Source organism: Arachis hypogaea, chromosome 16, assembly GCF_003086295.3.
Source record: "Arachis hypogaea cultivar Tifrunner chromosome 16, arahy.Tifrunner.gnm2.J5K5, whole genome shotgun sequence".
NCBI lineage: Eukaryota > Viridiplantae > Streptophyta > Magnoliopsida > Fabales > Fabaceae > Arachis > Arachis hypogaea.
The window spans coordinates 150,437,393-150,464,268 of record NC_092051.1 but is presented as its reverse complement, the minus strand read 5'-3'; the positions used below and the strand labels follow the sequence as shown (position 1 = coordinate 150,464,268).

The 26,876-nt window shown below is 36.2% G+C and overlaps 3 protein-coding genes and 1 long non-coding RNA gene across 6 annotated transcripts; 1 reads left to right on the top strand and 3 right to left on the bottom strand.

Annotated features, from left to right (window-relative positions):
- Window positions 1–1,282: 1,282 nt before the first annotated feature.
- LOC140180327 (zinc finger BED domain-containing protein RICESLEEPER 1-like) lies at window positions 1,283–1,726 on the bottom strand. Its single transcript, XM_072220806.1, has one exon. The coding sequence runs from the start codon at window positions 1,724–1,726 to the stop codon at window positions 1,283–1,285; it is 444 nt and encodes a 147-aa protein (XP_072076907.1).
- Window positions 1,727–3,265: 1,539 nt separating this feature from the next.
- LOC140180326 (protein FAR1-RELATED SEQUENCE 5-like) lies at window positions 3,266–19,035 on the bottom strand. The gene is made up of 3 exons (XM_072220805.1): window positions 17,662–19,035; window positions 3,634–3,729; window positions 3,266–3,394 (listed from the first exon to the last, which is right to left on the bottom strand). The coding sequence occupies exons 1-3, from the start codon at window positions 19,033–19,035 to the stop codon at window positions 3,266–3,268; spliced, it is 1,599 nt and encodes a 532-aa protein (XP_072076906.1).
- An 857-nt stretch (window positions 19,036–19,892) lies between these two features.
- On the top strand, window positions 19,893–22,017 carry LOC140180421 (uncharacterized). The gene is made up of 2 exons (XR_011874674.1): window positions 19,893–20,100; window positions 20,946–22,017. It is a non-coding gene; the product is annotated as an uncharacterized lncRNA (long non-coding RNA).
- Window positions 22,018–22,487: 470 nt separating this feature from the next.
- LOC140179730 (uncharacterized) lies at window positions 22,488–25,021 on the bottom strand. 3 transcript variants are annotated; one of them, XM_072219455.1, is made up of 2 exons: window positions 24,801–25,021; window positions 22,488–23,667 (listed from the first exon to the last, which is right to left on the bottom strand). In XM_072219455.1, exon 2 carries the CDS (start codon window positions 23,054–23,056, stop codon window positions 22,700–22,702), a length of 357 nt encoding a protein of 118 aa, XP_072075556.1. In that variant the 5' UTR covers window positions 23,057–23,667; window positions 24,801–25,021; the 3' UTR covers window positions 22,488–22,699. The 3 variants fall into 3 exon arrangements, with proteins under 3 accessions (XP_072075556.1, XP_072075555.1, XP_072075557.1); XM_072219454.1 differs by having other exon boundaries at window positions 22,488–23,687; window positions 24,801–25,019; XM_072219456.1 differs by having other exon boundaries at window positions 22,488–23,646; window positions 24,801–24,984.
- Between the last annotated feature and the right edge of the window lie 1,855 nt (window positions 25,022–26,876).

Here is a 26,876-nt window from a genome sequence, read left to right as displayed (position 1 = left end):
AAGTGATACAGTGGATGAAGATGAGTATGTGCCAGAGACTCTGGTCGGCGGTGTTGGTATGTTTTTCTTGCCTCCCCCTTTGGTCATTCCTCGACTGTTCGATGTTTCGAGTCATTATCACACGTTACACTTGGACACAATGCAGCCGGATGATCTTCTGAATTCTGGTGACGGAAAGGATTACAACATGGATGGTGAGGTAGAATTCTGAATTGGGCATAGGTTCAAGAACTGTGAAGTAGGGGTGTAATCGGTTCGGTTTGGTTTGGTTTTGGACCGAAAATCAACAGAACCGACCTGGTCGGTTCTACAATGATACCAACTGTTCGGTTTGTTGCTTTCTGGACAACTGAACCGAACCGAAATAACAGCGATTTGATTCGGTCAATTTTTTTGTTTTTTTAAACCTAATAATCAGAATTTAAATTACCATAAAATGAAGTTTAAAACCGTCAATAAACTAGAATAACAAGAGTATATCACATCCAAATTCAATACAAATTCAACTTAATTAAACATGAAACAAAGACAATTAAAAATGTCTAGCAAACAACAAAAACAAACACACTTTAAAACATACTAAAAACCAAAACAGCCACTTTAAACCAAATAAAAACCAAACAGCCACCATGCTTAATCTAAATCCACACCAGACTCATCATCATCTTTTTCGGTTGGTGCAATTTCTACAAAAACAAAACAAAAAAATCAATATAGATTATAAACATAAACATAATATAGATTATAAATTATAAACATAAACTATGAAAGGAACTTCAAATTTATTTTTTGCATATCTAATTCAAGTTTCTCGAACTCCTCAATAAGCTCCTCAAAATCAATTGTTATTGGAGAAGCATGAAGCCAATTTATGTGCAAATCAATGCCTCAATTGTCTTTAGAGTTAAAGAACTCCTATAGTTGTTAAGCACTCTTCCACTAGTGGTAAAAGCCGATTCTGAAGCAACAATCGAGACCAACATTGTTAAGACATCTCTAGCTATTTGGGATAAGATAGAATACTTGCTAGAATTTACCTTCCACCAATTCAATATGTCAAAAGTATTTTGATCACGAGGCTTCTCTAAACCATCCATCAAATACAAATCCACCTCGTTCTTGTTGATGATCTCATGAAAATGCACCTCCTTGAAAAAATCACTAGCCATGTCGCCATCAGGTACTCCCACATCTGATACATCATCCATTGTTGCTGAAGTAAAAGATCTACCCCCATTATTTGCATTTACATAGCATTCAAACATCTTGGAGAAGGTCTCTTTCACTTTGCACCCAAAAAATCAGCATCATCCTTATCATATAGCTTTTCAAAGCTAAAGTTCACAAACTTCAACTTGTATCTAGGATCAAGAACCACAACAACAAAAATCATCATATTGATATTTTTTATGTTACCCCAGTATTTGTCATACTTAAGCTTCATCCTCTCAGCCATACTCCCAAGTAATGGATCTCGACTACCGCAAGAAGCCTTGAACACTCGCAAGATCTTACAAAACTCATGAAAATATTGAGAAGAAGTCACAAGCAAACTACTAGACATGCTCTTTGTAACATCATGAAAAATTTTCAAGAACTCCCTAAAGTATTTTGCATTGTCCCAATCAAGATTTCTCATAATACCATCTTGCATTAGAGCATATTCTGTATCTCTCTCCCCTAACCTCTTGAACGCATTTTGAAACTTCAAACCAATTTCAATCATGGTTTGTTGCCACAACTTAGGGTTTGTTACGATGGTTTATGACTGGACAATGGCATGGACTCAGGACTGCACGAGGGTGCGAACCGGACGATGCTTCTGGCTACACGACAGTGCTGCTCTTTGCTACGCCTGCGAGTCTGCGATGGAGATGAATGGATGAATTGTGACGGCTTCGAGCGACGATGGAGGACTTTCTTGGTGGTGGATGATTCTCTCTGGCTCTCTCAGACTCTTATTCTCTCAAGCATGGCCGCATGGAGGAGGAAGAATGGAAGTGAGCTGTGGCCTGTGGGTGAGTGGGTGTCTGTGTGAGGAGTGGACTGAGGCTGCGCGAGTGCAAAAAGAGAGTGAGGGTATTCAGATTTAGGGTTTTATTCCTAGGTTAAACTAAGGGTAAACCAGTAAAAAGAACTACTATGGAACATCTTCTTTGGTTTGGTTTAGTTCGGTTCGATTTCTCCCAAGCCAACTGAAAACCAAACCGAACTTATCGGTTTAATTCAAAAAAAACCGATTTTTTGGTTTTTTCATTCGGTTGTTGTAATTTTTGGTTCAGTTTTACGATATTTTTCGGTCTAATTTGGTAACTTACACCCCTACCGTGAAGTAGTTCTAATGGAAGTGAAGAGCTACAGTATTCGGCGGAATGCGAAGTATAGAGTTCTCGAGTCAGATAGGCTTAAATACCATTGTCGTTGCAAGCAATTTACCAATGGTTGTCCATGGAGTCTTCGTGTGGTACTACGACAGAACTTGAATTACTAGTATGTGTTGAGATTTTTTTTGGATGCATTAGACCCTGTTACGTTAGTTTTGTGTTTTGCATAATGTTGACATCTGCGAAAAATTTGTAGGGAGATGTGTTGGTTCGGTGGATCACATACCTGTCTGGCACCTACAATGTCTCAGGACCATTCTCAGCTGGATAATGGTTTGATTTGCATGGTCGTGTTACCTATGATAAAGATTGACCCGTCGGTGTTTATCCCAGTGTTGCAAAGTGCTTTTCATCAAAGTTTTCATTTGAAGACCTCGTATCGAAAGGTGTGGATGGCAAAGCAGAAAGTGATTACAAAGATCTATGGCGACTGAAAAGAGTCATACAACAGGATACCTGTGCTCTTACAAGCTTTGCTGAAGTGCCTCCCAAGTACGATTCACGAATGCGTTGCTGCTCTTTATTACAACGGGGACATGGTTGACTGAGAGTAGAGTCAATTTGATAAGGTTTTTTAGGCATTTTCTCCATGTATTGAAGTGTTTAAGCATTGCAAGCCTTTTATATTTGTGGACGGGATGCAGTTATATGAAAAGTAGGAGGGCGTGCTGTTAATTGCTATGGCTCAAGATGGTTATAACAATATTCTTCCCATCGCTTTCTTATTAGTTGAGTCTGAGACGACGGAATAATAGTCATTTTTTCTCTTGAATTTGAGACAACATGTTATTCCATAACCAGGAATCCTTATCATATCAGATAGATCATAGGGACAAGTGTAGCGGACTTGTCCGTAATCAGAAATCCCCCAATAAGCATCATTAAGTAGCATCGGCATACTGACGAAGTGTATCCGGGAATGCCTCATCAGGAATGTGTGCACCCTGTCCCTGAGCCACGTCATCCTCACCCCGAAAACCTGCTTCCCTCCCTCCAACCGTGGTGGCGGCCTGGCGCCCATTAAATCCTCAACCCACTCCTAAGTGTGATATCCATGCCATCGCTGAAAGTCTCTGGTACAATCCCCAATGGGCTCTCTAGCAGTGCACAAATCAATGTGGTAGGCAACATCCTGAAGCCTAATGCTGGCCTCACTCCATGAAAGGTGGAACGTGTGGGTCTCGGACTTCCATCACTTGACAAATGCAGAGATCAAGAAATTGTCAAATTTAAAATTTCTCAACTTTACTGCATATCCAAATCCAGCCCCCCTCATATAGGGCAACAGGATGGCCGGCGGCGGGAGACCCAGGGTCACACGACGTGGCAACAGTAACTGTAGTCTCTGCAATTCCCAAAACATTTATTAGCGCATATTAATTACATCTAAACCATTAATTGTTGCTAAACATTACTAAAAATTATAATTCACCTAGATAAGCATTTATATTAAATGTAACAGATACCTATTTATTGGACTAATAAGTTAAATGAGAGTTACTTATTTTATTTATTTAACTTAACTCAAAATTAGGTGCCTATTTTATTTATTTAACTTAAGTAATTACAATCAATTATACAAAGTATACAATGATCCTAGGTATAGCAACGAAATTAATGTAGATCTTCTAACTTTGTCAACTGACTATACCAACTCCATTAGCTAAGTTACTAAAGACTAAACATCTAAATTTATTATTCACTAACAATAAAAAAAAATTAAACTACTAACCTCAAAGTCTAAGACTCCAGCTACGTGCCAAGTAGCATTCAGTTTGTTGATATCTCCTTCGCGGACATATTGTCGGGAGGCTATGTTTTTTGAAAGAACTCGAATTTACACGCTTAGAAGGTCACAAAAGTAAAAAAAAAATAAAAAAATTGTAATGCACGTAATTTTCGGATGCTGTGACCTATTGATGAGCGGATAATTTATACGCTTTTTGGCATTGCTTTTATATAGTTTTTAGTAAGTTTGAGCTACTTTTAGGGATGTTTTCATTAGTTTTTATGTTAAATTCACATTTCTGGACTTTACTATGAGTTTGTGTGTTTTTCTGTAATTTCAGGTAAATTCTGGCTGAAATTGAGGGACTTGAGCAAAACTCTGAAAAAGGCTGACAAAAGGACTGCTGATGCTGTTGGAATCTGACCTCCCTGCACTCGAAATGGATTTTCTGGAGCTACAAAACTCCAATTGGCGCGATCTCAACGGCGTTGGAAAGTAGACATCCAGGGCTTTCCAGCAATATATAATAGTCCATACTTTATTCGAAGAATGACGACGTAACTTGGTGTTGAACGCCAAGTACACGCTGCTGTCTGGAGTTAAACGCCAGAAAAACGTCATTATCCGGAGTTGAACGCCCAAAACACGTCATAACTCAGAGTTCAACTCCAAGAGAAGCCTCAGCTCGTGGATAGATCAAGCTCAGCCCAAGCATACACCAAGTGGGCCCCGGAAGTGAATTTATGCATCAATTACTTACTCATGTAAACCCTAGTAGCTAGTCTAGTATATATAGGACATTTATCTATTGTATTAGACATCTTTTGACCACTTTAAGTCTTTTTCATTCGGTCACTTGATCATGGAGAGGGCTGGCCATTCGGCCATGCCTGAACCTTTTGCTTATGTGTTTTCAACGGTGGAGTTTCTGCACACCATAGATTAAGGGTGTGGAGCTCTGCTGTACCTCAAGTATTAATGAAATTCTATTTTCTTTTATTCAAATCCTCTTTTATTCTTATTCCAAGATATTCATTCGTACCCAAGAACATGATGAATGTAATGAGTTAGATAACCCTCATTATCATTCTCACTTATGAACGCGCGTGATTGACAACCACTTCCGTTCTACATGCAACAGAGCTTGAATGTGTATCTTTTAGATTCCCCAACAGAATCTTCGTGGTATAAGCTAGATAGATGGCGGCATTTATGAGGATCCGGAAAGTCTCACCTTGTCTGTGGTATTCCGAGTAGGATTTCGGTAATGAATGATTGTGACGTGCTTCAAACTTGCAAGTGCTGGGCGTTAGTGACAGACGCAAAAGAATCAATGGATTCTATTCCAGTAGGAGCGGGAACCAACCGGTGATTAGCCGTACTGTGACAGAGTGCGTGAGCATTAGTTTTCACTGCGAGGATGGGATGTAGCCATCAGCCATGGGTGATGCCTCCAAACGATTAGCCGTGCGACTGACAACCGCATAGGATCATTTTCCCGAGAGGATTGAAAGTAGCCACAGTTGATGGTGAACCCCTATACAAAGCTTGCCATGGAAAGGAGTAAGAAAGATTGAGTAGAAGCAGTAGGAGATCAGGCGTCCTTGAGCCATACAGCATCTCCATTCGCTTATCTGAAATTCCTACCAATGAATCTGCATAAGTATTCTATCCCTTTTATTATTTCTTCTTTAAATTTCGAAAACCCATAAACCATTTTAATCTGCCTGACTGAGATTTACAAGGTGACCATAGCTTGCTTCATACCAACAATCTCTGTGGGATCGACCCTTACTCACGTAAGGTTTATTACTTGGACGACCCAGTACACTTGCTGGTTAGTTGAACGGAGTTGTGAATTCAACCAGTGCCATAATAATGATTTCATACAAAGACAAACAACTTGAAAGAATAGTGATCACAATTTCGTCCACCAAGTTTTTGGCGCCGTTGCCGGGGATTGTTCGAGTATGGACAACTGACGGTTCATCTTGTTGCTCAGATTAGGTAATTTTCTTTTCAAAAATCTTTTTCAAAAATTTTTCTTTTATTTTTCGTTTTTCCAAAATTATTTTCGAAAACAAAAATTAATAAAAATACAAAAAAAAAATTAGAAAATCATAAAAATCAAAAATATTTTGTGTTTCTTGTTTGAGTGTTGAGTCAATTTTTATGTTTGGTGTCAATTGCATGCATTAAAAATTTTTCTTGTATTTTTTCGAAAATCCCATGCATTCATAGTGTTCTTCATGATCTTCAAGTTGTTCTTGACAAGTCTTCTTGTTTGATCTTGAGATTTTCTTGTTTTGTGTTGTTTGTTGTTTTTCATGTGCATCTTTGCATCCATAATTTCCATGCATTAAAAATTTCTAAGTTTGGTGTCTTGCATGTTTTCTTTGCATCAAAAATTTTTCAAAATTATGTTCTTGATGTTCATCATGATCTTCATAGTGTTCTTGGTGTTCATCTTGACATTCATAACATTCTTGCATGCATCTTGTGTCTTGATCCAAAATTTTCATGTTTTGGGTCATTTTTGTGTTTTTCTTTACAAATTTAAAAATAAAAAAAAATATCTTTTCCTTATTTCCCTCCAAAATTTCGAAATTTTGGGTTGACTTGGTCAAAAATTTTTAAAATTAGTTGTTTCTTACTAGTCAAGTCAAAATTTCAATTTTAAAAATCTTATCTTTTCAAAATCTTTTTCAAAAATCATATCTTTTTCATTTTTTTTCTATTTTTCGAAAATTTCAAAAATCTTTTTCAAAATATTTTCAAAATCTTTTTCTTATCTTTATATCATATTTTCAAAAATTAGCTAACAATTAATGTGATTGGTTCAAAAATTTGAAGTTTGTTACTTTCTTGTTAAGAAAGGTTCAATCTTTAAGTTCTAGAATCTTATCTTGTAGTTTCTTGTTAGTAAAGTAAATAATTTCAAATTTTTAAAAATTAAATCTTTTTATCTTTTATCTTATCTTTTTCAAAATTTTATCTTTTTCAAAATTTGATTTCAAAACTTTTTCAATCAACTAACTAACTTTTTGTTTGCTTCTTATCTTTTTCAAAACTACCTAACTACTTTTCCCTCTCTAATTTTCGAAAATACTTCTCTCTTTTTCAAAAATTCTTTTTAATTAACTAATTGTTTAAATTTTAATTTTAATTTTAATCTCATCCTATCTTTGATTTTCGAAAATTACTAACCTCTTTTTCAAAAACTATTTTCGAAATTTCTCTTCTCTTCTCTTCTTCTATTTAATTAATTAATTACTAACACTTCTCTTCACCCCCTATCCTTACTCTTTATACAGACTATTCATTCTTTTTCATTCTTCTCCCCTTTCTCTTTCTACTAACATAAAGGAATCTCTATACTGTGACATAGAGGATTCCTCTTTCTTTTCTTGTTTTCTTCTCTTTCATATGAGCAGGAACAGGGAAAAGGGCACTCTTGTTGAAACTGATCCAGAACCTGAAAGGACTCTGAAGAGAAAATTAAGAGAAGCTAAATTATAACAATCCAGAAACAACCTTTCAGAAATTTTCGAACAGGAGAAGGACATGGCGGCTGCAAATAATAATGATAATAATGCAAGGAGAATGCTTGGTGACTTCACAAAGCCAACGTCCAAGTTTGATGGAAGAAGCATCTCCATTCCTGCCATTGGAGCCAATAACTTTGAGCTTAAGCCTCAACTAGTTGCTTTAATGCAACAAAACTGCAAGTTTTATGGACTTTCATCTGAAGATCCCTATCAGTTCTTAACTGAGTTCTTGCAGATCTGTGAGACTGTAAAGACGAATGGAGTTGATCCTGAAGTCTACAGACTCATGCTTTTCCCTTTTGCTGTAAGAGACAGAGCTAGAATATGGTTGGATTCACAACCTAAGGATAGCCTGGACTCCTGGGATAAGCTGGTTACTGCCTTCTTAGATAAATTCTTTCCTCCTCAAAAGCTGAGCAAGCTGAGAGTGGATGTTCAAACCTTCAAACAAAAAGATGGTGAATCCCTCTATGAAGCTTGGAAAAGATACAAGCAGCTGACCAAAAGATGTCCATCTGACATGTTTTCAGAATGGACCCTATTAGATATATTCTATTATGGTCTCTCTGAATTTTCGAAAATGTCACTGGACCACTCTGCAGGTGGATCTATTCACCTGAAGAAAACGCCTGAAGAGGCACAAGAACTCATTGACATGGTTGCAAACAACCAGTTCATGTACACCTCTGAGAGGAATTCCGTAAATAATGGGGTACCTCAGAAGAAAGGAGTTCTTGAAATTGATGCTCTGAATGCCATATTGGCTCAGAACAAAATGTTGACTCAACAGGTCAACATAATCTCTCAAAATCTGAATGGATTGCAACATGCATCCAACAGTAATAGAGAGGCAGCTTCTGAAGAAGCTTATGATCCTGAGAACCCTGCCATGGCAGAGGTTAATTACATGGGTGAACCATATGGAAACACCTACAACCCATCATGGAGAAATCATCTAAATTTCTCCTGGAAGGATCAACAGAAGCCTCAACAAGGCTTTAACAATGGTGGACGCAATAGGCTGAACAATAGTAAGCCATATCCATCATCTTCTCAGCAACAGACAGAGAACTCTGAACAAAATAATTCTAATTTAGCTAATATAGTCTCTGATCTGTCAAAGGCCACTTTCAGTTTCATGAATGAAACCAGATCCTCCATTAGAAATTTGGAGGCACAAGTGGGCCAGCTGAGTAAGAAAGTTATTGAAACTCCTCCCAGTACTCTCCCGAGCAATACAGAAGAAAATTCAAAAGGAGAGTGCAAGGCCATTGATTTAATCAAAGTGGCCGAATGCACAAAGGAGGAGGAGGACAAAAATCTTAGTGAGGAAGACCTCCTGGGACGTTCCTCAAGCAAGAAGGAGTTTCCTATTAAGGATCCTGAGGAATCTGAGGCTCACCTAGAGACCATAGAGATTCCATTAAATCTCCTTCTGCCATTCATGAGCTCTGAAGATTATTCATCCTCTGAAGAGGATGAAGATGTGACTGGAGAGCAAGTTGCTCAATACTTAGGAGCTATCATGAAGCTGAATGCCAAGCTGTTTGGTAATGAGACTTGGGAAAGTGAACCTCCCCTGCTCATTAGTGAACTAGATACTTGGATTCAAAGAACTCTACCTCAAAAGAAACAAGATCCTGGCAAGTTCTTAATACCTTGCACCATTGGCACCATGAGTTTTGAAAAAGCTCTATGTGATCTTGGGTCAGGAATAAATCTTATGCCACTCTCTGTAATGGAGAGGCTGGGGATCATTGAGGTACAACCTGCCTTGTTCTCATTACAATTGGCAGACAAGTCAATAAGACAAGCTTATGGAATAGTAGAGGACGTGCTAGTAAAGGTTGAAGGCCTTTACATCCCTACTGATTTCATAATCCTAGACACTAGGAAGGAAGATGATGAATGCATCATCCTAGGAAGACCTTTCCTAGCCACAGCAGGAGCTGTGATAGATGTCAACAGAGGTGAGCTAGTCCTTCAATTGAATGGGGACTACCTTGTGTTTCAGGCACATGGCCATCCCTCTGTGACAAAAGAGAGTAAGCATGAAGAGCTTCTCTCAGTTCAGAGTCAAGGAGAGCCCACACAGTCAACTTCTAAGTTTGGTGTTGTGAGGCCACAACCAAACTCTAAGTTTGGTGTTCAAACCCCATATCCAAACTCTAAGTTTGGTGTTGGGACTACACACTAAATTGACCTGATCATCTTGTGGCTCCATGAGAGCCACTGTCAAGCTATTGACATTAAAGAAGCGCTTGTTGGGAGGCAACCCAATTTTATTTATCTAATTTTATTTTATTTTGTTTCTTTGTTATTTTTGTGTTTTAGTAGGTACATGATCATGAGGAGTCACGAAAAAAATCAAAAAAATTAAAAACAGAGTCAAAAACAGAAGAAAAAAATTTTTCACCCTGGAGGTAGCGCAGACTGGCGTTTAACGCCAGTAAGATGCATCTGGCTGGCGTTCAACGCCAGAACAGAGCATCTTTCTGGCGCTGAACACCCAAAACAAGCAACAACCTGGCGTTAAACGCCAGGATGGTGCATACAGAGGACAAACTGGCGCTGAACGCCAGGAACAAGCATGAAACTGGCGTTCAACGCCAGAAACATGCATCACATGGGCGTTGAACGCCCAGAACATGCATCAATGGGCGTTTGAACGCCAGAATGATGCATGAAGGCAATTTACATGCCTATAGGGTGAAGGAATGGTATTTCTTTTCACCTCAGGATTTGTGGACCCCACAGGATCCCCACCTCAGGATCTGTGGACCCCACAGGATCCTCACCTACCATATTCCCACCTTACCTCTTAATCCTATTTTTGTGATTTGAATACCCCATGTCACAATTCCCAATATTCTTCATCAATCACCTCAATTCCTCTTCCCAATTACCCCATTCACCATTCACATCAATCCACTCTTCCCCATAAACCCCACCTACCTCCATAAAATTCAAATTCAATTTCCCACCCTTTCCCACCCAAAATGGCCGAACTCCCACCCTCCCTCTCCCTATAAATACCTTTCCTTTCTTCTTCATTTTCACACAACACAAACCCCTTCTTCTCCCATATAGCCGAACCCACCTCTCTCCTCCTCTACCAAATTCTCTTCTTCTTCTTCTACTTTTCTTTTCTTTCTTGCTCGAGGGCGAGCAAAAATTTTAAGTTTGGTGTGGTAAAAAGCCTAAGCTTTTTGTTTTTCATCACCATCAATGGCACCTAAGACCGGAGTATCCTCAAGAAAAGGAAAAGGGAAGGCAAAAGCCTCCACCTCCGAGTCATGGGAGAAGGAGAGATTCATCTCCAAGAGCCATCAAGACCACTTCTATGATGTTGTGGCAAGGAAGAAGGTGATCCCCGAGGTCCCTTTCAAGCTCAAAAAGAATGAGTATCCGGAAATCCGACATGAAATCCAAAGAAGAGGTTGGGAAGTTCTAGCCAACCCCATGCAACAAGTCGGAATATTGATGGTTCAAGAGTTCTATGCCAATGCATGGATCACTAGGAACCATGATCAAAGTATGAACCCGAATCCAAAGAACTACATCACAATGGTTCGGGGGAAATACTTAGATTTCAGTCCGGAAAATGTGAGGTTGGCGTTTCATTTACCCATGATGCAAGGTGATGAACGCCCCTACACAAGAAGGGTCAACTTCAATCAAAGGTTGGACCAAGTCCTAATGGACATTTGTGTGGAAGGCGCCCAATGGAGAATAGACTCCAAAGGCAAACCGGTCCAACTAAGAAGACTGGACCTCAAGCCTGTAGCTAGAGGATGGTTGGAGTTCATCCAAAGATCCATCATCCCTACAAGCAACCGATCTGAAGTTACTGTGGATCGGGCCATCATGATTCATAGCATCATGATTGGAGAGGAAGTGGAAGTTCATGAAGTCATCTCCAATGAACTCTACAAAATAGCCGACAAGCCTTCACACATGGCACGGATAGCCTTCCCCCACCTTATATGTCATCTATGTTACTCAGCTGGAGTTATCATAGATGGAGATGTCTCCATTGAAGAAGACAAGCCCATCACCAAGAAAAGGATGTAGCAAACAAGAGAAGTTCCTCACAGCCCCCAAGAAGAACATGAGGAAGTTCATCATCAACAAATGCCTCAAGGAATGCACTTTCCTCCCAACAACTATTGGGAGCAACTCAGTACCTCTTTAGAGGATTTGAGCCATAATGTGGAACAACTAAGGGTGGAACATCATGAGCACTCCATCATTCTCCAAGAAATAAGAGAAGATCAAAGAGCAATGAGGGAGGAGCAACAAAGGCAAGGAAGGGACATAGAAGAGTTGAAGAACACCATTGGTCCTTCAAGAAGAAGACGCCACTAAAGGTGGATTCATTCCTTGTTCTTTATTTCTTTCTGTTTTCGGTTTTTAAATGTTGTGTTTATCTATGTTTTGTGTCTTTACTTCATGATCATTAGTATGTAACCATGCCTTAAAGCTATGAATAAAATCCATTAGTCCTTCACTTATCTTAAATGAAAAATGTTTTAATTCAAAAGAACAAGAAGTACATAATTTTCGAAATTATTAGTGAATTTAATTTAATTATATTGATGTGGTGGCAATAATTTTTGTTTTCTGAATGAATGCTTGAACAGTGCATATTTTTTATCTTGTTGTTTATGAGTGTTAAAATTGTTGGTTCTTGAAAGAATGATGAACAAAGAAAATGTTATTGATGATCTGAAAAACATCATGAAATTGATTCTTGAAGCAAGAAAAAGCAGTGAAAAAAAAAAGAAAAAAATGGCAAAAATTTTAGAAAAAGCAAGGATCCAAGGCTTTGAGCATCAATGGATAGGAGTGCCCAAGGAAATAAAATCCAGGCCTAAGCAGCTAAATTAAGCTGTCCCTAACCATGTGCTTGTGTCATGAAGGTCCAAGTGAAAAGCTTGAGACTGAGTGGTTAAAGTCGTGATCCAAAGCAAAAGAGTGTGCTTAAGAGCTCTGGACACCACTAACTGGGGACTCTAGCAAAGCTGAGTCACAATCTAAAAAGGTTCACCCAGTTATGTGTCTGTGGCATTTATGTATCCGGTGGTAATACTGGAAAACAAAGTGCTTAGGGCCACAGCCAAGACTCATAAGTAGCTGTGTTCAAGAATCAACATGCTTAACTAGGAAAGTCAATAACACTATCCGAAATTCTTAGTTCCTAGAGAAGCCAATCACTCTAAACTTCAAAGGAAAAAGTGAGATGCCAAAACTGTTCAGAAGCAAAAAGCTACAAGTCCCGCTCATCTAATTAAATTAATATTCATTGATATTCTGGAATTTATAGTATATTCTCTTCTTTTATCCTATTTGATTTTCAGTTGCTTGGGGACAAGCAACAATTTAAGTTTGGTGTTGTGATGAGCGGATAATTTATACGCTTTTTGGCATTACTTTTATATAGTTTTTAGTAAGTTTGAGCTACTTTTAGGGATGTTTTCATTAGTTTTTATGTTAAATTCACATTTCTGGACTTTACTATGAGTTTGTGTGTTTTTCTGTAATTTCAGGTAAATTCTGGCTGAAATTGAGGGACTTGAGCAAAACTCTGAAAAAGGCTGACAAAAGGACTGCTGATGCTGTTGGAATCTGACCTCCCTGCACTTGAAATGGATTTTCTGGAGCTACAGAACTCCAATTGGCGCGCTCTCAACGGCGTTGGAAAGTAGACATCCAGGGCTTTCCAGAAATATATAATAGTCCATACTTTATTCGAAGAATGACGACGTAACTTGGCGTTGAACGCCAAGTACATGCTGCTGTCTGGAGTTAAACGCCAGAAAAACGTCATTATCCGGAGTTGAACGCCCAAAACACGTCATAACTCAGAGTTCAACTCCAAGAGAAGCCTCAGCTCGTGGATAGATCAAGCTCAGCCCAAGCATACACCAAGTGGGCCCCGGAAGTGAATTTATGCATCAATTACTTACTCATGTAAACCCTAGTAGCTAGTCTAGTATATATAGGACATTTATCTATTGTATTAGACATCTTTTGACCACTTTAAGTCTTTTTCATTCGGTCACTTGATCATGGAGAGGGCTGGCCATTCGGCCATGCCTGAACCTTTTGCTTATGTGTTTTCAACGGTGGAGTTTCTGCACACCATAGATTAAGGGTGTGGAGCTCTGCTGTACCTCAAGTATTAATGAAATTCTATTTTCTTTTATTCAAATCCTCTTTTATTCTTATTCCATGATATTCATTCGTACCCAAGAACATGATGAATGTAATGAGTTAGATAACCCTCATTATCATTCTCACTTATGAACGCGCGTGATTGACAACCACTTCCGTTCTACATGCAACAGAGCTTGAATGTGTATCTCTTAGATTCCCCAACAGAATCTTCGTGGTATAAGCTAGATAGATGGCGGCATTTATGAGGATCCAGAAAGTCTCACCTTGTCTGTGGTATTCCGAGTAGGATCCTGGGAATCCGGAAAGTCTCACCTTGTCTGTGGTATTCCGAGTAGGATTCCGGTAATGAATGACTGTGACGTGCTTCAAACTTGCAAGTGCTGGGCGTTAGTGACAGACGCAAAAGAATCAATGGATTCTATTCCAGTAGGAGCGGGAACCAACCGGTGATTAGCCGTACTGTGACAGAGTGCGTGAGCATTAGTTTTCACTGCGAGGATGGGATGTAGCCATCAACCATGGGTGATGCCTCCAGACGATTAGCCGTGCGACTGACAATCGCATAGGATCATTTTCCCGAGAGGATTGAAAGTAGCCACAGTTGATGGTGAACCCCTATACAAAGCTTGCCATGGAAAGGAGTAAGAAAGATTGAGTAGAAGCAGTAGGAGATCAGGCGTCCTTGAGCCATACAGCATCTCCATTCGCTTATCTGAAATTCCTACCAATGAATCTGCATAAGTATTCTATCCCTTTTATTATTTCTTCTTTAAATTTCGAAAACCCATAAACCATTTTAATCTGCCTGACTGAGATTTACAAGGTGACCATAGCTTGCTTCATACCAACAATCTCTGTGGAATCGACCCTTACTCACGTAAGGTTTATTACTTGGACGACCCAGTACACTTGCTGGTTAGTTGAACGGAGTTGTGAATTCAACCAGTGCCATAATAATGATTTCATACAAAGACAAACAACTTGAAAGAATAGTGATCACAATTTCGTCCACCACCTATATACACATGCGAGCTTATCTTGGATGCTGAGTCCTCATCCATGACAATTGTTTTTATCTCGGGTGTTGAGACCCCATTCACAAAATGCGAGCATCTCGAATGCTCAGTACCCGATTTCGATCTTTGCACATATCCCGGGTGCACCCATTATGTGATGAGTGTCCCTATCACAGCCAGTATGTAAGATGTGGCCATTATAAAGTTACACCTTTAACATCCAAAATGTATTTTAAGTTGTATTTTTGTAAATATCTCACTATTTATTTATTTATTTTATAATTATTATATTTATTTAATTTAAATAAAAAATTCAAAATTTGAAGGACATAGATCTAAAACAATTATAAAAAATGAAATTGTTGTAATTTATAAAAAATATAAATAAAAGTATTTATTCAGTTTTTCGAACCTTTTTGGTGATATGTAGTATATATAGACGCACATTAAAAAAATTAATTTTTTAAATAATAATATATTTTATGTATATAGTAATTTATAGTGACATAAAACTTAAAAATATATATACAAACCTTAGCAGAATGGAGTTTGACTCTGACTTAAGAAACAGTGTTAATAGAATGGAGTTTGACTCTAGCCTAAGAAACTGTGTTAATATAATGATTAGGATTAGTAAATAACTCTTTTTCAATATCCATTTTATCTGTATTAACGAAGACATATAGATCAGACTTTTTTTTGCTTGTGTAGAAACCGTTAAACACCATCTCCTAATGAAATTATCATACTTGAAGCACGGGAACGGATCCTCTCCAGTGGAGAAAAAAATTGACACTGTCCAGTGGAAGATCCCAACCTTTAATACAATCAACGGTCCTAATTATAACTATAATTATGACTATTACTTTCCCAAATTTTGCAAACCCTTCTTCTCTTCAATTTCACTTTTCACAAGTCTATTCTTTTCTCGCAGTAATAGCACCAAGAAAAAGCTCTCTCTTCTCAAATTTTATAAACTCTTCTTCTTATCTTCACTTTCACAGTCCACTCGTTCTATTCTCTTTCCCAGCAGTAACACAACAAGAAGAAGAACCTTCATTCGTCATCTTTTTTTTCTGCTTCAACAATTTTGCGAGTACAATTTAAGATTTGAATACCTTTTCACGTTCTTCTTTCTCTCTGTCAATCACTAAATTCCTAAATTAATAAATTTTATTGATAATAATTGGTTTGAATTTGTGTGGTTGGTCATTTGAGATATAAATGGTCTTATTACCGATGTGGGTGACAAAATAAAAAAAATTAGTTTTCTTTTTCTTTAAATTGCAATAGTTTGTGTTTGCTATTCTACACAATTTTACTCAATTCGTTTGATTTTTTTTCTTATTTGTGTTTGCTTCTAAAAATGTTGTCTTTTTTTTTTCCAAACAAAATTATTTTTAATATTCTGTTTTTTGAATTAGGCATTTGGTGTCACTTTAAAATAAATAAAGGAGAGCAGTGAAGTTCTAAATGATATGTGTTGTAAGTTAGTAAAAAAGAGCAATAAAGTTCTGAATGATATGTGTTGTAAGTTTTGCAGAAGATAAACAATTTTATTATTCTTACAATCATCTTATAGTTTAAGAATTTAATTTATAAAAAATTTGAGGATTTACTTATCTGTAATGTTGGCCATTCAAGTAGTACCCTGTTTTCATTATTTAGACCTTAATCATATTTAGTGGTGATGATTGAATTTTGATTATATTATTTTGTTATGCAAAATATCCACTGCTTTTAATTGGTATGACAGGATCTGAGTTTTGTAATTTTCAAATTCTGCATATAATTGTCAATTTTGTAGATTATTGCCAAAACAAATGAGTTAGCGAAAATCCAATCAGGCAAATCAATCAAAATAGTAAAATTACAATATGAAATGTTAAGAAATATATCCCAAAAAACAAATTATAAATGATAGGTTCTTCTTCTCTTTTACACTATTCTGTTTTTGTGAGATCTATTACAACTCTATTTCAATAATTCAGTCAAATATCTTCCAAAATCAATAGTAATCCAAGCATATTTGGCATCAAAAAGCTCTGTTAGTATGCATCCAAGATTCTACAAAAAAAACAATATAAAATCGTTATTAAGCTCTGTTAGTATGCATCCAAGATTCTACCTTGTCTTGTTTTTGTTGTTGTGAAGTGTTGCTAATTTGATTCTTCTTATTTTTGGGTTGTTTTTCAACCCAACTTTTTGGACGCCTTTTAAAATTTCTCACGCCATTTCTTCTTTTCAAACCTCTGACTTCCAAGGGTTGAAAGTTTGTACATTGAATTGGGAGGGAAGAATCAGTATCGTTGATTTCTAATCCCAAATTTAGTTTGCAGATATCATCAACCTTTTTACTTAACTCCTCCACAGCTTTTTCCACAAAGACACGTGCTTCTTTACAATCAGAGGCTTGTGTGACTATTCTTACTAACTTAGGACAGGTTTGCTTAAACCATTGTGTGCTAGTAAGACAAGTATCTTCTTCAACTATTCTTCCATGCATATCATTTACTAATCCCCTCATTGCTCCTCTTGTCCACCTCTTCAAAATATACTGGTCAGGCAGTAATTTAATATCTTTAACATCTAAAACTTTGATTGCATGACAACACAAAATGCCAAAAGTCTCAAACTTTCTACAATTACATGAAATTGAGCTCAAGGAAGGATCAAATGTTACTTTAAACTCTTTATTCTCATTGCACAATGCAACCACATATTCATAAACAAAGCCTCTATCATTTACTTCTCTTATGCAAGGTATATACTTCAGAAACTTGTTGCAATAGTGGTGAACTTACCATCTTCAACCTGGGTAACTTCTGTCTGGATTGAAATTCTTCTTGTAGCTCATTGTATCTCTTATCATTGACAACTCTTTTAAAGTGATTGAAAAATTGAATGATGTTTAGGTTTGGTTTCATACAATTTTTGAGATCTGCATTCAAACTTTCACTAAGCTGTGTACTCCGCATGCCAATAGTAAATGCATTGTTCATATAGCATCTTGCCCACTTCTCCTTTAATTTATACAAGTTCATCAACCACTTATTTTCCTTAAGATCATAGTCATCTAATAATTTATCCCATGCTTCTTTGAAATTAGTTTCATCTACATATTCATACATACATGCTTTAAAGTCTCGCAGAAAATAAGAACCATTCTTCATCAAATCACCAAGATGTTTTATGCCATTTTGCATCAAATGCCAAGAACATAAAGCATGATATGTTTCAGGCATTACCTTAGCCAAACCATTAGCCATTGCAGCAGCTTGATCTGTGAAAATAGTTCGAGGCTTCTTGTTTTTGTGTGTCTTCAAAAACTCTCTAAACAGCCATTCAAATGAATCTGAACTCTCGTCATAAAGAAGTGCAGCTCCAAATATCACTACCCCTCTAAAGTGATTAAATCCTGCAAATACAGCCAAAGGCCTACCAGCATTATTAGTACTATATGTAGTGTCAAGAGTAACCACATCACCAAAATATTCATAATCCATGATCATTTTTGTATCAGCCCAAAAAATATTCGTTATTTGTTCTTCTAAATCTAATTGAATAGCATGACTGAATGATGGATTTTCTAGAGATTCTTGTTGAAAATATGCTAACAAGCTGCCTGCCTCCCCGTATGCCATGCTTTTCATTCTTTTGGTACGAAGATAATTTTTTTGGTCTAAACGTGTATAACCAATATTTTCTCTTCCACCAACTTGTCTACTCATCAATTCAAATGAAGCCCGTTGTGTGATTCCTGAGTCATCTGCCATTTTAATTTCTTGAGCTTGAACCTGAGATATTTTCCGTTGACATGCTAACATGTGAGTTGTATGTGGAAGATGCAAAGGATGATTATGCTCACTGAAAAAATCATGAATCTCATATTTTTCAATGCCTTTAATATATCTGATTCCTAATTTTACACCACAATTAGTCCTTGTTTCAAGTCTAGGAATGACCGTCAAAGAATCTCTTTTGTCTGATTTACGAACACCTTCTTTGGCACAGACGAATCTAAGACTTAGAATTTTTCCATCTGCATTTTTGTTAGAATATTGCTTGCGGACACCAAATCCCATCCTCCCACCATAATCAATCCAAAATTGCCATGCTTCTTCGACAGCGTTAAAAGTTTTGCCCAATTTAGGTAGCCAATCAAATTCTACATCCATATTTTGGACATTCAAGAATTGTTGCACATCCTAAAATAAAAACAAAAATGAAAAGAAAAAATATTTAAAAAGTACGTTTTTTTTAATTGTTAACAGAAAAACTAATTTAAAGATTCAATTACAAGAACATGAACATTAAAAAACAAAAGTACTCATATAGCACAATTTGTTAATTTTCAATCAGAAAATTTATAGCTTGAAAAAAAATTAATGTCAAACTAAACGTATTATCACATGATTGGAAAAGAAGACTTGAGTAAGAGAATTAGATAAAAGAAAATGAGAATAAGAATAAAAGCACAAAACCTCAATGTTAAAGGAGAAGAATTGTTATCCTCAAAATGAGTCTGTAATGGCCTTCTATTAGCATCACAAGATATTATTAAAAATAAACCACTTGAAAAGAAGAATATAATAGAAGTTCAAAAATTTAATTTTTCAGAGAAGATGGTGAAAAGAAGCGCGGGAAGATAATAAAAATAAAAGAAGCTGGAACGTGAGAGTACTAAAAAAATAAAATAAAATTATAATTATAGTTATAATTAGGACCGTTGATTTTATTAAAGGTTGGGATCTTCCACTGGACAGTGTCAATTTTTTTCTCCACTGGAGAGGATACTTATTTAATTCAATATGTTAAATTAATTGTAGTTATAGTATACAGGGAGTACATAAAATATAACTGCCTAAAAATTAAAAACTAAAAACGTTTTTTTAGGTGGTTGTATTTTATATATTTTTTATGATTATGGATTCTTTACTCCTACTTTTATGTGAGAGTATCATTAGCCAACACTAAAATAATTATAAAAAGAATCCTATTTTTTTGTTTTTAAAAAAATTAGTAATTAGATATTGACCCTCTAATTACTCTTTTTTACACATTGTTCTTTTTTCTTTAATTTCAGATTCAAAGTAGTGGTGAGAGTGAGACATTTGGTCTGCTAGAGTTTTGTTTTCCTCTTTCAATCACCATAGCGGTATAGTCATTCTCTCTTCTTCTCCCTATGCAGTCTCTCTCGTTCGTTGCCGTCGTCTCGCAAGACGTCGCCGCCACACTTGAAGGTTAGTTAATCATTATTTTTTTCTCAATAGTCAAGAAATTTAATTATGCTTGCAATGAAAACTTAAAAATCTATTCAGTATTTTCACTGAAAATAATTTTATTTGTATATGTATCTGGTCACTACCTCTATGGTAAATACTAAATAGAGCAGCACTATCTAATCTAGTGTAGTAGATGTAGATCAACTCAAACTTTTATGAACAGAAAAGAAAAGAAAGTTGTGGAGGCACGTGAAGTGCCATCAACTTCTGTGTATGTGTTGTGGCCAATGGCAGTGAAGGGTGTCTTTTGGATGCTTGCTTTTCTAGCTGCATAAACGGGTAATTATTGGAGAAAGAGAACCGTTATGCGTGACAATGTAAAATTGACCTCACCATTGTTTTATATTATTCATTTAACGTTTATTATAATGCTGTTGAATGGTCCTTGTTGCTAAAACATTATTATACTTTACTGCTATTACTGCTGTAACCTGTAAGTGATTAATCTTTGTTGAATGAGACTTGATTAGTAAGCTGAGTTAATTGGAATTTCTAAGGGGGGACAAAATCTAAGATAGCAGTAGCTTAGGCATGGCGGATGAACTCAATAAACTATTTATACTCAAATTGGTTTGGAATTTTGGTTTGGTTTGAGAAATCAATTCATTTTAAAATGTAATCAAACTAAACCCTTCTGGATCCTTCCAAGTTTCAGGGTCTCTATGGATGGCAAACACATTTACGTATACTATCGTCTTGGCTTCAATTTCATACCCTGCTATTCTGCTATTTTTGTTGAATTCTCTTGGTACCAATGGTGCAGGTGCATAATATCTTAATGTTTCTTTGATCACTGCTTTCAGATAAACAAGCTTTTCAATATCTTCATCTTCTATGAATGGTTTCTTGCCATATAAACTTCGTATCTTCTTCCGAACGCAATCCTGCACACTATAGAACTTGACACGGACATCAATATCTCACTCAGATTCGTGGTTTTCGAAGAACTCACGTGCTCTGATATCTTGCCTAACATTCTTTCCACTTCAGATTTTCTGATGTGGTAGAATCCAGAGATTCGCTTGGAGCTGAAGAAATGAACGACGCAGATCTTCCTGATTTCTCTCCAGTACTCGCTGCATGGAGAGAAAATCAAATCGAAACCGTTGTAAGAGAGTCTAGTGGTTCCGAGCGACGGAGGTCTGCTTGAAACGTCAAGATCATGGTCTTTGAGAACCTCCTTTGCGAGTTTCGGTGAGGAGATAACTATGGCTGATTTGAACCCTATTTGAAGGGAGAATATGGAGCCGTAGATCTTTGAGAGGTTCCATAGTTGGAGATTGAGGTTGGAGCTGTCGAGTTGGTGGAGGTTTCCGATTATGGGAAATGGTTTAGGACCTGGTGGTAGAGTGGTTCTTTTGTGTTGTTGTTTCTTTAAGTGATGAAATATCACTACTGCCATTAGAGGAATTGCAAGAAGAAGCAGATAATACAGAAATGAAAACATTGAGTGGAAGAAATTGAAGAAGCCAATGCAAGCTAAGGGTGACTAATTAGTTATAGAGAACGATCAGATACACTTTGCTGCTAAGAAAATTAAATATCTTACTATATATATAGAGTTAAACCTCTTAAAATTGATAGTTGAGAGTCGTTATTTTTTTTTGTAGTTATGATATTTGATATGATATGAAGCAGCCGAAGAAAATTCATAGTCCAAACGGAGGTGCAGTATATATTTTTTATGTTGTATATTCTGGTAAATCAGCAGAGAATTAAAACTTTATATTAAATTAATGTACTAGCAAGAGATGATATAAGACCAAATGCTCTGAATAAGAAGACAATTCCAAGTCGAAAGAGTTGTTACAATTTATATATGAAGGCTGGTGTATGTGTAGCAATTGAAGAGTATGCAACTTTTGTGTGACTCTACTCTTACATTCGACAAGTGGATTCATACTCATTTTGACAAGTTACGTTTTGTTGAATCTATTGGAATTCATTATTAATCTATTATCTCAGCTTATACAATGTACCAAAAAATACGCACGCTTTCTTGTCTCCTCAGATCAGAGGTGCCGCTTCATGAATTTTTTTTATAAAAAAAATATAAATACACAATGAAAATACTAAACAATATGAATAATGAATATATTATATATTTAATTTAATAAATATGCAGATAATTATGTTTGTTATTTTTAATTGGATGGTTATTTCTTTTAATATGCATATGCCCTTCGATGACACTAAATTCAATTAAACCAAAGAAGTAATAATATATCTCTTAAGAAGAATCGAGGGATAAATACATTACTAACAAATCTTGGAGATTAAGCTTCATAAACCTAACTACTAACTATTATATCAGATTCATCCATGAAAGTATTGGATTTTCAATGTGTCATGAACATTAAATCTGTTTGCATTCTCACTGGTGGCTGAATCATGAATTCTCAGCCTATCAAATTTGGTACATCAATTCTGATCCAATTTCTATAGCAGCAATATAAGAACAGAAGATAACAAAACAAAAGGCTAAAACAGAAGTATCTTATTACAGATTTTAACTAAATACATTTCAATAGGAGGGTTATTTTGTTATTGTCATGTTTTAAGAAGGATGGACCTTGCCAGAAGAGATTTCCTTCCAAGCAGATTTCATGGAAGCAGTGGCTGAATTGAGTGCAGCCTCAATATACTTCTTGGAAGCAATGGAGGCAGCTTTCTCCATCAAATTTCCCATCTTTCTTGCACCCTTAGCAGTGTTAACTAGGCTCTCCATTTCAGCCTTTGACATGCTCTCAAGCTCCTCTTCGAAGCGCCGGAACTCGTCCATGGCACTTTCCGTGATAGAATCAAGGTAGTCCTGAGCTTCCTGCATGGAAACCTCAGCCTCTTCAACCTCTTTCTGTTGCTCAAGTTCTGCAGCTGCCCATGCCTTGTATGACTCAATCTCAAACAGCTTCATGAGGACGATTTTTATGGTCTGGGAAACTGTTCACTTTCTCTTATCTCTCCGAAAATTGAATCCCTTGAGGTACAAGGCTGTAGTTGGATCAGGCTCGCTGAAACCGGGCATTTGAAGAAGCTTTCAATTTCCAACAGTTCGGGTAATTTTCCATATTAAGTGATTCTTGTACATATAGTTTTTTCTTACTGGCTGTGTTTTCTTGTTCTTATATTTCTTTCATCTCATGTTAATTGTTTCCAGGGAGGGTATACATGATAGATTTCGGAAACCTCAATGTTCCGGAGTTCCTGTCGATGCGAGGAGTCCAGTGGTGCTGGGATGCAATATGTAAAATGCTGAAATTGGCAAGTGAGGTGAAGCATCTTTTTATGAAGGTTGAATTCACAGGGGACTTTGAGGCTCTGCAACCCTTTCCAGAGATTGATTTTGTCGAATTTTTCAATAGCCATCCAAAGCTGCGCAAGATATAGTTTTTGAACGGAATAGTCTACTAGCTTCGTTGCTCTGGGTTTGTCTCCAAGATTTAGCTTACTTGCTCCCATCATAATTCATAACTGTGTATGAAGTCGTGATGGCCATGCTGTAATCTAGTGTGAATGATTGTGACACTATAATAACCCAAGAATCACTTGAATTGACATATCGGAGCCGTCAAAAACATTAATATATTTGTGAGAGCAAAGCAATAACAATAATCATAATAATGCAGCACAGAGCAAATTAAGCTGAGGAAGAATCATAATTTTATCACTACATACTCCATAGACTGAAAACAAATGTCAAGGCCATGATCAAACTACTAGTCGCGCCATCATAGGGCCATAAGCCATATACATTAACATCAATACAGTTATCATCATCATTCATTTTTGGCATAAGTACTTAACAGATCAGTTTCAGAATGCACCAGGCACAAAATTACTAGTGGCTATTCGTTTTTCTAATTTATAAAACAAAACAGAAGGATTATCTTATTTATAAATTTTCATTTTGAGAAATATTAGAAGACTAATATTTTTCTTTGTATTATCTTACATACTAGTCAACCTAATAGCTGCGTTGAAATCACTATTATCCCTAGAATAACATTCCTCATAGCTACTGAGTAGCAAGGCAATATCATCACTATTATCCCTAGAATCAAGGCAGGAGAATCAAATCCAATTGGCAATTTCTGAGTGTGGAACCTAATAGCGGTGTTGAAATCATTAAAAAACCTCCTGAAATTCAAATTCTAATCCCCTCTGCCTCCAAGTTTCAAGCTAGGAGAAGCAGCAGAACACACACTGTGGTTTGTGACATTGAAGTGCAAGTAATTTGATAAAGCTAAAGCGCAATTATCAGAGCCAAAGGTGAAGAACTTGGAATCAAAGGCAAATCGACTAATATGGGATACAAAATCATGGACAAGACCATGCTCTTGTTGAACACTCGCCGAATGAAACATGGTTTTTGTTCCGTGTTACTCTGCCGAGGTTACAACTACCATATGAATAAGCCAATAAAACACCGAAAACTAATAAATATAGTAGCAAGTAGAGAGAGTTGACATGAGAAACACCACCGTTACCACCACCAACAACAACCACAACGTGTGTTAACCATTTACAACATAGAAAGTGCGTGTGTGTGGAGGTCAAAGTCAGAGAGAGGGTCAAAGAGATTGAAGAAGTAACAGTGCAAAGAACAGAGAAGAAAACATACGAAATGATGAATTGAAAAGGCATAATGATTAACTAACCTCCAAGCGTTTAGGCAGAGTCCTGCGCGGCGGCGGCGGAAGCAGGGCGCGGCGGCGGACGCAGGGAGCGGCGGCGTCTGAGGCGTGTTGCGGCGACGAGGATAGGCGAACCAGAGATACAGCAGAGGAAGAAGATGAGAAAATGGCGTTGATTGAAATTGAATCCATAAACCCTAACAAGCATGCTTCTCTTTTGAGAAACTGAAACTAAAAGAAAAAGAGAAAAAGTGTAAATAACAAAAGTTAAAGGGATCAAAATCTAATTAGTAAATTTTTCAAAAAAAAAGGTATATTTTGCAATTATTTTGATGCAGGTTAATGATACTCTTAAAAAAATGTAGGAATAAGGAATTCATGGCCAATTTTTCAGGTAGGAGGTTTTGAAACTTTTTAAGATTGCGTGGAGTAGAGGTGTACATGAGCCGAGCTATACTGGGTTTGGCTTAATTCAGATCCGATCCGAAATATAGACCGGACCTAATTTTTAGATTCTAACTCGATTTTAGACTCGATCAAACCTACGCATCTTTGGGTCGGGTGAAAATTGGGTAAAAACCGAATAAAAATCGGGTTTTTAACATATAAAAATCACATAATCTCCAACCATTATTTCACAATTCACATAGTAAAATTCACTAAAAAAAGTATAACAAGAACCAACCATTCTCTAAAATTAAAGCATAACCATAATCAATACTAATATTGTCTAATAACACCAAATATTTAAATCAATACAAATAACACAGTATTATGCATTAGTCTAAAGTCTTATGCATTTTAAACATAAAACATTAACTTATAATTTTATAATGACTAATAACACAAAATATTAAAGTTTACAACATTTAAATTTCACATAAGAATAGTCATCGTCCATCACTAATAACACAAAATATTAATTGTGTATGATGACTGAGCCACCAGGCCAAATCCGGGTGACCGAACTATGATCCAGACCCGATCCGACCCGAAATAATGACCAGGTCTATTTTTGAGACCCTTACCTGACTCTAAATCCGATGAAATCACACTAAATAAACCTCTAAAGTGTTCGGAGTTGGACCGAATCTTCAAACCGAACCGGACCATGTACAACACCTGAAAATTGTTCTAGCAGAATAAATACTGCAAAATTGTCGAAAAAGATTTTCGATATATCAGAATCTTGTATTCAGATGGTGCTTCAGCCGCACAATCAAATTGAGGTAAATAAATTATTCCAAACTTTTTAAAATAATAAAATGAAATAATGAAGCTATGCACCTCACGAATTTTGTCCTCGTATTAAATTATGATTTGCCTGTCGTACAAAAAGTTTGAATTTAGTGCATGAAAAAGTTACAGTATTACTTCTTTTGATTTTTTACCTTCAGTCTTTTAGACTTTTATTGTTGTTTTCTTTTTCCCACCTGCTCTGGTTTTCAAATTTTTACTACTTAAAAAGCAATTTTTTTTCTAAAGACAAACATAACTTTTGTATTTTAACTCTTATTCACTAGAAGTAACAAAGTGTATTTTTTACGTTTGCGTTCAATTGTTAAATTAAAAAATAATTGAAAAAAATATTATTTTTTTGTTAATTTTGCTATTCAATTTCATTTGTAATAAAAAATACTAAGAATAATTATCAAAATTTTTGTTTTTTTTCACAGTTATGTTTTATAAATAAATATTTTTTATACTATTATTTTTAGTATTCTTTTATAAGTTTTGATTTTTTTAATCAATTTTTTATTTATATTTTATACTATTATTTTTAGTATATATGACAATATATGGATTTGGTGTCCAAGATTTCTTTCCCGTACCGTGGTTACAATTGGCGTTTTATTTTTATATGGATATATTTGTCAGCGTCTGTATCTTTTATAGGTATAAATGGTAATTTATTCTTTTTATATATGTAATATGATGATTTTTTGTTTGGTCCTTTTTGTTGAAGTAGGATGCTTCTAGAACATATAAAAAGCCTTGGAAGCTACTATTAATTCCCTTAAATTTTTTTTTTTAAATTACAAAGTGGTTGAGTGTCATAGAGGCTACATTTCAAGAGATTAGTGTATGTAAAGAGTTGCA

Bases quoted from the DNA above. Each gene is read 5' to 3' on its own strand.
- LOC140180327 (XM_072220806.1), bottom strand. From the start codon at position 1,726: ATGATTGAAATTGGTTTGAAGTTTCAAAATGCGTTCAAGAGGTTAGGG.
- LOC140180326 (XM_072220805.1), bottom strand. From the start codon at position 19,035: ATGGATGTAGAATTTGATTGGCTACCTAAATTGGGCAAAACTTTTAAC. The intron at 3,730-17,661 runs GTAAGTTCACCA...TGGGAATTGCAG, and splicing joins AGTTACCCAGGTTGAAGATG to AGACTACAGTTACTGTTGCC. The intron at 3,395-3,633 runs GTAAAGTTGAGA...AATGGGCGCCAG, and splicing joins GGGCTGGATTTGGATATGCA to GCCGCCACCACGGTTGGAGG.
- LOC140179730 (XM_072219455.1), bottom strand. From the start codon at position 23,056: ATGAAGCTGTTTGAGATTGAGTCATACAAGGCATGGGCAGCTGCAGAA.